Below are 13,571 nucleotides of genomic sequence, written 5' to 3' on the forward strand. Positions count from 1 at the left end.
TGCAAGAAAACCGTGTCATTTTGAGACGGTGTCAAATCGTGCTTTGTTATAATCCTCGCCGGTGTGTTGACCTACGACATGCCTCTTCTTGCAAGACCTTTCATATCATTGCTGTGCATGTGTCGTGTCGATAAAGATCGTCAAGTCTTCTCAGCCAGAGAGTATTCATTATGTATACATGGCTCTGTATTCCACGTTTTTTAGACCAAATGGTGAGTTTCCTAAGGGATCTTTTTAATATCTCAACATTAATTGAACAAATTTACAGATATGGGTCAATTGGTCTATGTTTCTAATACTTTGAATCAGTAAACTCACCATACGGTACGGAGAACGTGTAACTTAATTTCTGTAACTATTATACCGCTGAAGCCTAGATGGCTCAAAACTGAGCCGAAACGTATGGATCGATGTAATGTATCAAAACGACGAATAAATCACTTATTTCTGATATTACGCATTGTGATCTGCGTCTGACCCTCATAGCCTTCTCCTATTTTAATCTCGAGGGTCCTCATATTATTTTATTTATTATTTTGACTTTTCTTTGATAAAATTTTATTATGTTCTTTGAAGGAGTATAAATTCTTCTTTCGAGTACATAATAAAGACTCTTTCTAAAATTTGTACATTTTAAGACTATTATCAAGAAAATATTCTTGCTTAAAGACAACCGTTACTTACTAAAAAAAAAGGTAAATTGAGTAATCGCTTTTTTAAGCAGTAGAATTGATATTTTCCTGGTGTATGCATGTGCACACATATGTACATACGTACGCACAAAAAAATTTTCTATGTTGTTAGAAAATTTTATTTCTATTTAAAAAAGGCGAGAAACTATCATCGCTTATAGGACAGGGGCCCGGCGTTACGCGCCGCTTGTAGTAAACAACTGCCCGCGCGCCGACCGCGGGGCGGCCGCATCTCGCCGCGCGCTTGGATTTGGCGGAGGGCGGGCTAATACGTCGATTTTTAATCATTAATAACTCGTCAACTATTGCGAAAATTGCAAAATGGTACATGACTTTCCGACTCAGTTTGGCTCGCTCTATCTAAATATGAAAAAAGTACCAACAATTGTGGGGCACCCATATATATATATATGTGCGATGTGTATCTTTTTTTTCTTATAAGATTTGAAATATCTTTATTATTTTTATACGCTGTCCATTATTATTTTCGTTATATCGTGCCGCACGATTTTGCTCATTACGTTGCACGGCTATGGGTCAGTTTTTCTGTGAGACGAACAAATTCGAGTTGAATATCGCAAAAAAATGGAGAGAAGCCGACCGGGGCGGAACCATTGCCGAGATCGATGACGAAGACTTCGTTGAAGATGCAGTCACCTAGGGGCGAGTAATCTACCATCTAGCTACACCTATAACTATCTTTTAGAAACATCGCCGTATATATAAAGTGATATTAATTATTATATATTGTCTATAGAGTAAAAACGCCTAGTTCAACCACAACGGGTCGATTGCCCATTTTATGGATTATAAAAACACATAAAGACTATAACAAGTTATAGTTAAACAAAAACGACAATGTCGTTATTGAAAGAAATTCTGATCTTCCCGCGGTGGTGCAAAAGTGTAGTCAATTTAGATAAATCGAGTTAAACGATTATATATAGTTTCTGGTTAGAAGCAGTCTGTAGTATAAAACAGATCGTTGTCGACTAATTAATATTGAGAGTAAATAACAAAGTTAACTCTGAGATTGCCCACGTACTACACTCACACTTTTAATGCAAAGTTTCACAGACTTTGCAAAAAATGCAATTCTGCGATGTATGACAGCAACATATATAATATAATAATATATAATAGATACTTCAACACGAGGGTGCTGTCAAGATGCGCGAGAAAAATATTTTTTATATTAAATTACATCAATCTATATTTAATATCCAAAAATGTAGTTGGCAACCTCGATTAATGTTTAGGTCATAGTTAGATATCCGAATTAATAGTTTATTTCGAGCGATCGTAACGAGTATCTTCGTGTATGACAAAAGTTTCTTGAGTATTGTTCTAAATTTATAATAAATTACATCTACATAGATAAAGTAGTTTTTTTTTTCGAAAAGATTGTTTGCAAAGCGATAGGGCGATTCGCTGCGACGTTTCGCCTACGCTTCTGTGTAGAATTTATAGAACAGTAGATTATATATATATATATATATATATATATATATATATATATATTATATATATATAGACACGTAGAGATAGAATGAGAGTGATTATCTTCTTTGTGTGTCGTGTGTCCATCTGTAAATTTGATTGTTCATCTCTCCTTGTATTTCCCTATGCAATTGCATAATATCCTGCTATATTCGCGACTAGTATCTTGTGAGTTAGAAACGATCGTAAGACCGCCCGAACGTCGTTATTTCTTGCCGTTTATTTGACCGCTAGCATTAGAACGCTAATTAGAGTTAGCAGCGTGAAACACTGACAAGTTCGTAGTTTAGAAACTTCGACCTGTCACGGTGATATTCACATATGTTTATATATTTTGCCTATAATATGTACAAGTTACGATTATTGCCGGCATATAGCCACTAACACGTGTATGTAGTTTTAGGACGTGCCAACGATTCTACCACCCGGAAAATATCTACTAATTTACTTAATCTAACGTATTGTCTAACAATTCCGTTATTACCAAGCATGGATGCGTGAATTAACGGCTCCTTATGACAATCGTCTTTGTATAACGCTAATTAACAACATGATTCGACCAATGTGTTGCTTCGTCAAATATGTCATGCACTTCGCTCTTTAACAATGGAAGAATATGGCTTCACGTTATGACGTTGATCATGATCTGCCCGCTTCGATATATGGCTGTTATGATGCAAACCAACATTATATGGTGCTCATGTACAAGACTGTCCTCAGCATTTGAAACTCTTCCATATTTGCGTGTTCAATGATGAATCATTGAACGAGTAAGATGCTTTCAGGGGTTTCGACGTTCTAAAATCTTCCTTCGTAATTTATTGAAGAACGCTAACCACCTTCTTGGGTCTTGCTTATGCAATTCATCATATCATGAATACATTTGCATTATGAAGTAACATCTATTCAACATATATACTCTTTAAACAGGCACACTCTATCTATCTATAATATAAAATTACAAAGTAGAATATTAAGGAACCGGGCTGAACGGTATTGCTTTAATTAATTAATTATGATCCCTTACTCTTCTTCATTAAAAGGTCCTTTAGATATTCTAAAAATGGGGCGACGCAATATAAGATAGGTAACCTTTATTACATTTGCAATGATTTTTTTTATATCGTTTGACCACCTATTAGCCCTTAATCTGTGTTAGAAAAAAATAGAAAAGAAAAGAAATCTTTAAACTTTTGTGGGAATATGCGCTACTTATAAATCGCTATCGATCTCGCTTCTTTGAAAAGAGTATTCGGGTATCATTTTTACAGAAAAATATATCTTAATAATACCTCAAAATAGAAAGAACTTGTTTCTATTTTTATGTAACTTCACGTGCAGTTTTTGACTAAAGCCCTCCATAGATCAACTTTATAGTTCGTTTCAAGATACGTACGTATAAACGTACCTTCGAAATCTTTGATTTCAGTGCAGAACCAATTTTCCGAACGAAATTATCTCGTGACAGACGTATTGATGCGTCCTTTACAAGTCGAACGTTCTTCGCTAGGTGATAACCTTCGAATCACCCTAGATGATCCCTCGTTCTCCATCCAACGAACTCTGAGCGAACAACTCTATGCTAGAATTTGGGACTCAAAGCTCACCGGTTTCGCACCACTCGGAGTCTTCTGGGTAGATTTCGCGGCGCGAAGTCCTTATCTAAAGTCTCGATCGCGTTTACGTCAGCTGGAGATACACTCGAAATAGATGAACTCTTGCCCTAGATCCCTACGCGTCGGTCGTTTCGATGGACGGCCAAACCCAGGCAATAAGGATTTCCACGGGAAGACTTAGTATATACTTAGTATATACGTATAAACGCACCCTTTCTATTTATATAAGGTGTCCCAGAGATCGTACACTTTTATCCGGCTAGAGAATTTGTTAAGAATTTAGAGATGTTTATTCCATATCCCGTGGAAGATTATATTCACTTGTTTTCACGAGTTTCTTTCCAATATTGTGTCTCTCGGTAATACCAAATCATGTTAAAATGCTCCATTTTTAATCTATCTGCGAAATAAGATTTTATTTTTGTTTGCGATTTAAATTTTGCTATAACTGTTTAATATTCAATTGCTCATAAGTCAAGCGTACATCTCATGGCATTAAAATCATTATTTTTCTAATATTTACGACTCTGAATATGATTCTTCTAACATCTTTTATGCTTACTTAATATCTGTGATTCAAAGAAAGTGAACAACCTTCGAAGCATCCCGTATATATATACTAGCCACCTGTGTATATAGATATACATGTGTGCTTATGTGTATCGCTATTTTTGGCCGGATCGAGATACGACCCCAAAAGCTATCGGTGCAGCCGTCGGTTGTCGCGAAATCCGGAAGCCGCACCCGTTTCGAGGGCTGAACGTGGACGTGCGGCCCCTTTCTTTTTATGAAACTTCCGATAAACGCTCGCTGGCAAGGATTTCCGTTTCATTCGTCAACCTGTCTAACCAGAGATCGCGCGCGACACATACATATACGCACTCTCTCTTTCTCTCTCTTTGTCTCTCTTTCTCTCACATTTCGAATATTTTTTATTATATTTTTTTCCTACTCGTTACATTACTTGTTATTTACGCTTTTTTTCTAATCAAAATATGAATCATGATGTAATATCGAAGAAAATATTTTAGTGAATCAAAGAAAAATTATCATTAATACAAGCTGAAATTGTGTATAAATAATTTTTGCCGTTCCAACTCAAAATTCAAGCTGGGTTCCGACGGATCTGACTTCTAGAATAAATAACTTCTGTTTCAGATTCTTATCTAATTTATAATAACCCCGAATTATATTCCGAATTTAATGCTTCCTTTTTTATGTACGCAATTTCCACATTCTCGTCAGACGCGATTCATTTATGTTGCCGAATATCGAAAAGATATGAACGCACGTAAATCGTCAGGTTACGGTGGACAGGTCTACAGAGTGTTTCCCTCTAACTATGGCAGCTCGGAACTTCCGGTCAGAGCATGTCGATAGAGACAAGCCACACCATTAAGCGCCGTGATACCCCATACAAATCACGTCGATCCACGATTTATGGTCCATTCACCCTCTCTCGCAATCGCGTTATCAGCGCCGATAGTTGCACGCCCAAAACGAGGCTTCTCCATGAAAACCTTCGACGGTATAGAAGGGCCATTCCCTCCCCTCATATTAACAATGCATCAAAAATATGATTTCGATCTTCAATTCTCGATTCATTGCTATAGATTATAAACATATATTGCAAATATAACTCGCACACAATCGCTTATGCATAATATAATTTATACCCTAAAGAGTTAATTCCCGTTCCTTGTTTTGCTTTGAATATGATTTGACCCTAGAAACATCAAAGTTTCATTGACTAAATCATATATTATCAAAAGAAATAAACGTATTTTTTCACAATTTTTTATTTTATTTTATAATATTATGTATTGATTGATATAACGTTATATGAGTTATATATCGATATTCATTAAGTATACAATTTTCTTGAAATAGAAATTTGCTGGCATTTTTTATTGAGATTTGGCGTTTCTAAATGCAATTCTGCGATTTAAGTTACTTGCACAAAATCAAATCTATTCAAAATGAACTGAAAAGTAAGATTTTGTTATCTGCTTGTACACATTTTTAAGAGTTAGCTTATCAAAATTATTTCAATTTGAAAACATTTATAAAATTCCAATATTATTATATAACTACAATTGTTCTTAATTTGGGATTCAATATATGTAGTTCGGATAAAATTCGCGATCTCTGTGACATTTTTTGTGTTAATTGTTCGGGAAAAAATGCCGTTACTAAAAACTTGATTTTTAGCATTTTATGTTATAAACACCCACGCAGATATGAGAAGAAATAGAAAAAATGTATAAGCTTAACCCGCTTTTATTCCTGGCTATTTCCATCTCTTATTTGCATTCCAGTTTTTTCACGATCCTCTCCTGTATGGCATACTACAAAGTAATATCTACCAAATTGAGACAGTATTTTTTGCTGATACGTTTATTTTAAATTGCTTTGTTTAATTTTTTAGTCTAATTTCTCTTTTTAATTTTTCTCAGTATGTTCATGTAATGCGTGACAATTATATTTGTTTTGCAGCTCGCAATTCAGTTAAAAAGCTACTAACAATGTAACAGAATGAAGGAGTCTATAGTAATATGTAATAATTCATCGTTAGGAATACCAGTTCTCAATAAGATGCAACTAATCGAATTAAAACGGATAAAATTTAATTTTTTTTTTTTTAATTTACAGTAGTTAAAACGTATATAAAAAAATCAAAAAAAAAATAAAGACAAAAAATTTAATTAATATAAAAATAGTGTAATGTTAGAGAAAACAAAATATAGAAAGTATAAGAAACAAAAAAAATTTTATATAAATTTTTCATAATTTTATATGAAAAGGAATGTTTTCTATTTCAACAATTTAAATGCAATTTAAACGTGATATTAATTAAATTTAAATTATTAAATGTAGTTTATGTTACAATATATTATGTTACGGTATCTACAAAGTTACGCAACTATACACGCGTTGTCAGAGTTAAACTGTAATATAAAAATATTTCTACAATAACACGATGTGTTATTTAATTCACGCAGTACGTTAACATAAATCCTTGTTTCTTCTTAGTCAACAATTCGCATTACAGATCGTACTCCCCGTTCCCGTTTTTGTTTCTCATCATTCTCAGCTTTCTTCTTGTTCTTTATTAATGTTAGGAGTGCCGGCGGTGTACTACCACGGAACAGGAAGTGAGAATGCAGGCCGCGCGTATACAGAGGCGCCGATGCAACACGTCCAACGCAATGCACTCCGGAAGAAATGTATGAAGTCGACATTCACTTTGCTCTCTCGAAATACACACCTCAAAACATCTTCTTCTCTTTCTTCGTCTGTCTGTCTATCACATTCGCACTCACACATATGCTCGCGTACTTCTTTTCGTCATCATCGGTCTCTCTTTCTCTCATTCTCTTTCTCTCTATATATCTTTTTCACTCTCTTTCTATCTATCTCTGATACAGAAATCCCCTATGCGCGATCTTTCAAAGTACAACCAATTCTCGAGAATTCTTCCTGAATCGTCCCACCTCGTTTATCGCGTTTCGTACATTTCTGCCTTCGTCTATTCCGTACGGAAAATGCATATTAATACCGAAGTGCATTTCGATGCATCGAGTGCTACTCCAGGGAATCTCTCGCACTGTAGTTTCGACGGCGATCGATACCCCTAGGTTCCATTATTGCCACAGCCAGCCGATGTATCCGAATCGAAACCGTAGTCGTGGCGATAAATGCCAACGCGGTTTCGAGCATCCTCGCCCGATGGAGAAAGCTGATACCGACGATACGAGCGAAAGCTTTCTAAGTGCCTCGAGAAAACACCTGTCACACTTTTCGGCGATATACGACGCTTCCGTTATTTCCAACGTGTTTCCTTACACGCGCGAGCTCATCCGTCGAATGTAATTTTCCGCGATACAAGAACCATCCCCGTCAATATGAACGTTTAAGAGCCATTTTTCGCACTTGAGTGTCGAAGACGAGAGGCAGAAGGCACGCATACTCGAGGATTGTTGACATCCTCGGACGAAACTCGAAAACAAGAGAGACGATTGACAAAGCAACACATTCGAAAAAATCACCTTTTTGCGTCTGTTCTCTTTTCAATCGTCCATCTGGCGCGTCATCATTTCTCTGTTCGTTCTATATTCTTTTCTTTTTTTTCCTTTTACATATATATATATATATATATATATATATATATATATATGGTTTTCAGACTATTGCCGAGTGATAGTCGACGAAAATGAATATAGCAAAAGCGCACATACGCGTGTTGCAAGTATGGCGCAGTTGTGACCGAAGTTTTATGTTTCAGTGGATCTAACCAATGGACAACTCACCCCAAACAACAACACGCCCTTACTTACACAAGCACTTTCTGGTACGTTTTAAAAGTATTTCTTCTTCCCGGCTGCAAATGTAATGCGCTTTCTCGACTCGCTTCGTCGCGCTGCGGATCGATTCGCCCGGAAATACAAACAATTTCGGCTATGATGGCTTTTTCGTTAACTAGTCACGCGAGATTGCAAGCAATAAAGATTGTGCGCAATATCTTTGAAAGAGTACGCTCACGATCGCTTCAACAAAATATTGCAGAATAAAACGCAATATTACGTTCGAATCAATCATTGCTTTTGTCATCTCATTTTATATATCGTAATATTTTGCAGCGATATTTTCTCAAACTAAATTCTACCTTCAAATATAGACATGGATAATTGTGCGAAACATTATTCTTTAAAGTTCCCAATTTTACCATTTCATGTGTTCCTCAACGATTAATTCTCCAAAATCAATCTCCATCTAGTGAAAGAATAATAGTTGGAGAAAGATTTCGATCGGTTAATCGGTCTGTAATTTCAGAAGACGATTACAATTCGTGTACGTGAGCAACGGAAAGCATGGCTACTTTGATAAGCATGATTACTGTGCATGACTATTATATACGTAGATATACTTCATCAATAAATATTGTATTATACATAAATCTCGACTAAACAAACTGTCGGAAACTGTCGTGGGAAGACAATAACGTCATTCGTGATGTTATTCTCGAGATATTAATAAAGTAAGTTGGATCGTATCGCTTATTCTGTCAGATAATAAACGCAGAGATGAATAACTTCACAGTTTAGCGGAAATTTTATTCTATTTCTTGGCACTTTTCTTTATCTCGCCAAGTAATGTCTTTTCCTCGAGAAAAACGTCATTCAATTCTAACGGATACCGTCCCGTTACTTTTTTCTATTATTTTATTATTACGCGATTACTTCCTGCCGAATCGCCGAGAGACGCGGAAGAACGAAAGGGAGGAGAAGTGCCACACATGCGGGAGCGCTGAGATGCCGGCAGCGAAATACGCCTCTGTTCTTTTTTTTTTCGTCGTACTCCCCATCTAAAATCTGCCCCCGATCTGCCCGCCCCGTCGCGCCGTCGTGCCGTCCGCAATCTCCTCTCAAATAAATCAAACTTTTGAATCGCGCTCGTCCCTCCTCCAACCCCCCGATCCCTACGCGCCTCTCTCTCACCGTGGTACCGACACAAAACTTTGTAACCGGCCGCCATTGTCAAGAGTTTAAAAGCTGAATGGGTTTTTAGATTGTACGCCGGGGCGCTTTCGGTTTCCCGTGGCCCCGTCACCATCGGCCTCTCTTTTCCTCGCTCCCGTCGAGAGAGTTTCAAATTCTTCGCGTACCTCCCGCTTACGATCTCTTTCCTCCTTCCCCGCACACCCGCTCTTCTCCGCCCTTCTTTTCTTTCTCCCCTTCTTCTTCCTTGTTCCTATCGTCTTTTTCCTCCTCCGCTTTCGTGACCGCCGTTAATCCGAAAGTACGTACCGTATGACATTTACGCGAGCTCTTGCGCGCGAACAACGTGAGCGCGATATACGAAATCGCTCGAGTCAAATGCATTAATCTCCGCCGCTTCTTATTGGCTATCTGTCAGAGTTTTTACGAGTGCTAAAGTTTCAGAATGCGGACGACACGCCGAGACACTGTTTTCCCGTGTGTGACACAGCTTCGAAAGTAGCGTAGAGTTTCGCTATGATTTCGCTCCTTGTTGTATGTATGGGAACGAAGAGCAGTTGTTGGCAAGGTTTAGAAAGAGTTTAAAACATTTTATAAATATAGTAATCGTATTAGTACTCCCTGCTGTTATGCATTATACATATACAGTAAATATGCGTTAGCGTGCTGCAAAAGCTCGAAAGGGTAATATATGTTTCTCGTGACATCTTTTACTGAAAACATTTTACTTGCAAATAGGGATGAAAAGTATAGTAAAAAATTAAAAATGCCAAAAAAATTTACATAACTAGAAAAAAAACATCATTTGATATTCAATTATTTGAAGAAAACAATTAGCTTTTGAGATTAATATTATATTCAATAATTATTATAGTATTATTTCCTTGCCAACAATTGGATTTGGTGCAAAGGGAGGACAAGGTTATTTTACTAAATTCTTCAGAAGAGATGGAATATTGTTTTTGAATTTTCTTGCTTTCACCATAGTCGGCACGAGAGGAATAAGATAATTTATTATTTAGATTTATAATCTTCAGATTTCTAATAAACTTATTCGATATTAATAATATAAGAGAAAACGCGCGCTCTCTTTTTATTAGCATTTTAATTTTTCACTTATCTCCCATTGCACCAAATTTTATAATTATCCGCATCATCATGCATAGTTTCCCCTTACATTTTATTTCTTTTCTCATTTGTATTCTCACGCGAGCTGAATTACTTCGCTGAATTACTTTGCTCTTTACTTCGAGAGCTGAACGCGAAATGGGGTAAGTTTAGTTTTCGTCGCTTGACCTTTCTAATCTAACCAACCTTGTCAATTTTTGCTCGGTTTGATTTCTTAAGAGCACGAAGGAAAATCAGTCCTCGTGCAAACCAAACGTTAGAACAGTAATCGTAGTCGAAAGCCTATTGTATCTCATAACTTTTCAAGTCGATCGCCATCACTGTTTCGTGCGATTGCGTTGCTTGTCCCAGTGACGTGTTGTACAATGTCGTACATATGTATATATATGTGCGCAAGGCGCTTTTTTCATTATCTCTATGATCGTATGTAAAGGCTGGCCTTGCAATGCGCTTCATGAGAGAGTGTCTTCTTTTATTCCTTCTTTTTTCTTTTCCATTCCAATGAAATTATGAGAAGGTATTCGTTAAATGGACTCTATCCCTTCCCTTGTATTCAATTTATGTAAACATGATACGTGTATACTCTTTGATATAATGGCATTTACGCGATCATTTAAATGCGTGGTCATTTAACATGCACAGTCCTTGAAGTAAAATGTAGACCAGAGATCATCGTCGTTCATTTGTGCACGAATATGTGTGAGCTCGTTACAACAAATATTACACTGTATAATATATGTGAGTTAAAAAGAACCTTATCTCTAATGAGATTTAACCCGTTTAGAGCGTATCGTTACACAACTGAAATGAGTTTGATATTAGTAAGCGGAAAGAGGCGAAAAAGCTAAAAACTAGGGGCAAACGCCAACGGAGCAACGTGCCTCAAGGTACTTGCATGGAAGATTCCTGAAAAGGATAAGGCATGCAACGCTCGTATCGCTATCGCGGGCAGAATGAAACAATCAGAATATTCACGTCCCATAATTGTCACTCAGACGTTTAATTGTTGTAAAATAGCGTACGCTACAATAACAAGATTGAAAATTAAATGCAGCTTAATAGTTATTTAACGGTTAGATAAGAGAGATGACATATTTTTGGATCCTCAACTACTCTAGCACGGTCAAAGCTGAATCTTTATGAATTAACTTTGTAAAAAGAATTGTTCTCTTTATAATGAAAATAAATGAAAAACTAATATTAATGTAAAACTACACTATATTAACGACACTATTATTTACAGTCTGATTAAATTACAACAGTTACATTATTCACAAGCTGAGCCGCGGTAATTGAGGATGTTAAAAATCATTCTTGGCATTTCTCAACAAAGTCTAAATTCGGAAGAGAACTTATGAGTATTTTCGCGTTTCGCGCGTCCCGTGAAAGGCAAGGACAAGCCTCAGCAAAGGCTTCGTCCTATTATTAACGACGTTCGTTCGATCGGGATAAGAGGGTGAACATTGACGCGGGTTCGTTGCAGTGATGAACAACTACCAGGCGGCCGCAGCGCAGGCCGGATTCCCACCGGCGTCGCCGCACGGGGCCGGCGGCCACGGTGGGCCGCAGGGCCGGTCTTTCCCGGCGGCCAATTCACCGGGCCCAATTGACATGTACAGCTCGAGCGCCGCCGCCGCAGCAGCAGCCGCAGCCGCGGATTCCGCAGTCGCAAGCTACGTCCAGGCCGCAGCTAGCCCGCAGCCCCCCACGACCGCGTTCCCCGCGATCGCCGTATCCCGTGCCCCGCTCAACTACAGTCCCGTAAGTCCACTTTCTGTTCCCCCTTTATTCACCGGATCGGGCCCCTCCCGACAAGGATATGCAACGTAAGGATAAAGAGCAAAGTCGAAATCACTTCCGCATTTCAGTCAGGGTTTACCTAGTCCGGCAATCAAATTTTACCCAATTACTTCACTTGTCCCATCGCTATAAACGTCGTAAGCTGTACGATTTATTGCGTTGAAAACAAATTAATTATGCTTATAACAAGTCTCGTCAATGAAACTTCGTTAATTAAATAGAATTTTATAACTGACAATATGTGAGGTAAAACCGGAAGATAGTTCAGAGAAAGTAACGATTGGTTAACTAGAAACAATAACGAAAAAAAAAGTTTTTATATTGCATTTTAATGAATATCGAAGAATCTGCTAAAATATTCTCCTAAATGTATAAGCATATGAGTTTTTTTAATAAATGTATTTATGGTTGGTAAAATAAGTTATCCGAATAAACTCGATGAAAAAATGTATATTTATATTTTTATGTTAAAAATGTATATTACAGGCAAGAATTTGAAATGAATTTTACACACGTTTAATTAAATATTGCAAAATTAAAAAATGATTTGACCATCGACCGAGCTCTTTATCGTTTCGTTCCGTATTGCAATTTCATCAGCTTTATACATTTATAACAAACAAATGTGGATACCTTCTTGCAAACATACATTATATTTTATGCAACCGGTTCAATCTCACAGAAAAAGATTGCTTCGATGTACATATTATATACGCTTTATACATTCTATATTCTGATTCTATATTTTATGAATACATCTCTGGTCCGTCAGGTATAGTATGACAATTATTACATTGGCTTGTATCGAAGATAAACTTAATATTGTTTATAGGATATTTATAATATATTCATTCTCTGTAATATCAACGTGTTCAATATACCCAAAAAACTTCTCATGTAGCATCACTTCGCGTATTATTCTTCGCATTTTTGTCACTTATTATTATCTTTATATTGTGGAATTTCGAAAAATATAGCAAAAAGAAAAGAGATTCTACAACTTCAAAGGCCAAGTACCGCAATTGCACGCTGCAATTTTAGATATGCAGGCAAAAGTACGGGTTTATCTTTGTGCTCACACCATTGTGTAATAGTCATTTTTTTATGGAAAGGTTGATGAGATCGATATATTCTATTGTTCCAGGGTCCTCTAATACCAGCGGCGTTCACTAATGGCTACCATTGAGCCTTGTTAAGACCTAATAACAGGTATGTATGCCATCGACAATATTTCGGTGAATTATATTTACGTTTTATGTTGAGATAAATTTATTAAAAACGCGTTCACCAATATTACCATGTACAACATGTTAAATAGTTCAGTTTTCTCTTCAATC

At 36.8% G+C, this 13,571-nt stretch overlaps 1 protein-coding gene and 1 long non-coding RNA gene across 14 annotated transcripts in view; one reads left to right on the top strand and one right to left on the bottom strand.

The window, feature by feature from the left end:
• Rbp6 (RNA-binding protein 6) overlaps positions 1 to 13,571 on the top strand; it is a 634,317-nt gene that overhangs the window by 606,180 nt on the left and 14,566 nt on the right. For 6 of the 11 annotated variants that reach the window (XM_077406163.1, XM_077406176.1, XM_077406184.1 and 3 more), the window contains 4 exons: positions 6,931 to 7,035; positions 8,094 to 8,159; positions 11,918 to 12,195; positions 13,379 to 13,443. In XM_077406163.1, coding sequence (XP_077262289.1) covers positions 6,931 to 7,035; positions 8,094 to 8,159; positions 11,918 to 12,195; positions 13,379 to 13,420 — 491 coding nt within the window. In that variant the 3' untranslated portion in view covers positions 13,421 to 13,443. The remainder of the gene's footprint in view (positions 1 to 6,930; positions 7,036 to 8,093; positions 8,160 to 11,917; positions 12,196 to 13,378; positions 13,444 to 13,571) is intronic. The other 5 variants (XM_077406147.1, XM_077406172.1, XM_077406208.1 and 2 more) reach the window with 2 other exon arrangements.
• The window catches only part of LOC143897511 (uncharacterized), a 218,694-nt gene that overhangs the window by 189,805 nt on the left and 15,318 nt on the right, over positions 1 to 13,571 (bottom strand). The gene's annotated exons all lie outside the window — the stretch shown is intronic.

Source organism: Temnothorax americanus, unplaced genomic scaffold (genome assembly GCF_048541705.1).
Source record: "Temnothorax americanus isolate GAGA-0224 unplaced genomic scaffold, ASM4854170v1 Scaffold1, whole genome shotgun sequence".
Classification (NCBI taxonomy): Eukaryota; Metazoa; Arthropoda; class Insecta; order Hymenoptera; family Formicidae; genus Temnothorax; species Temnothorax americanus.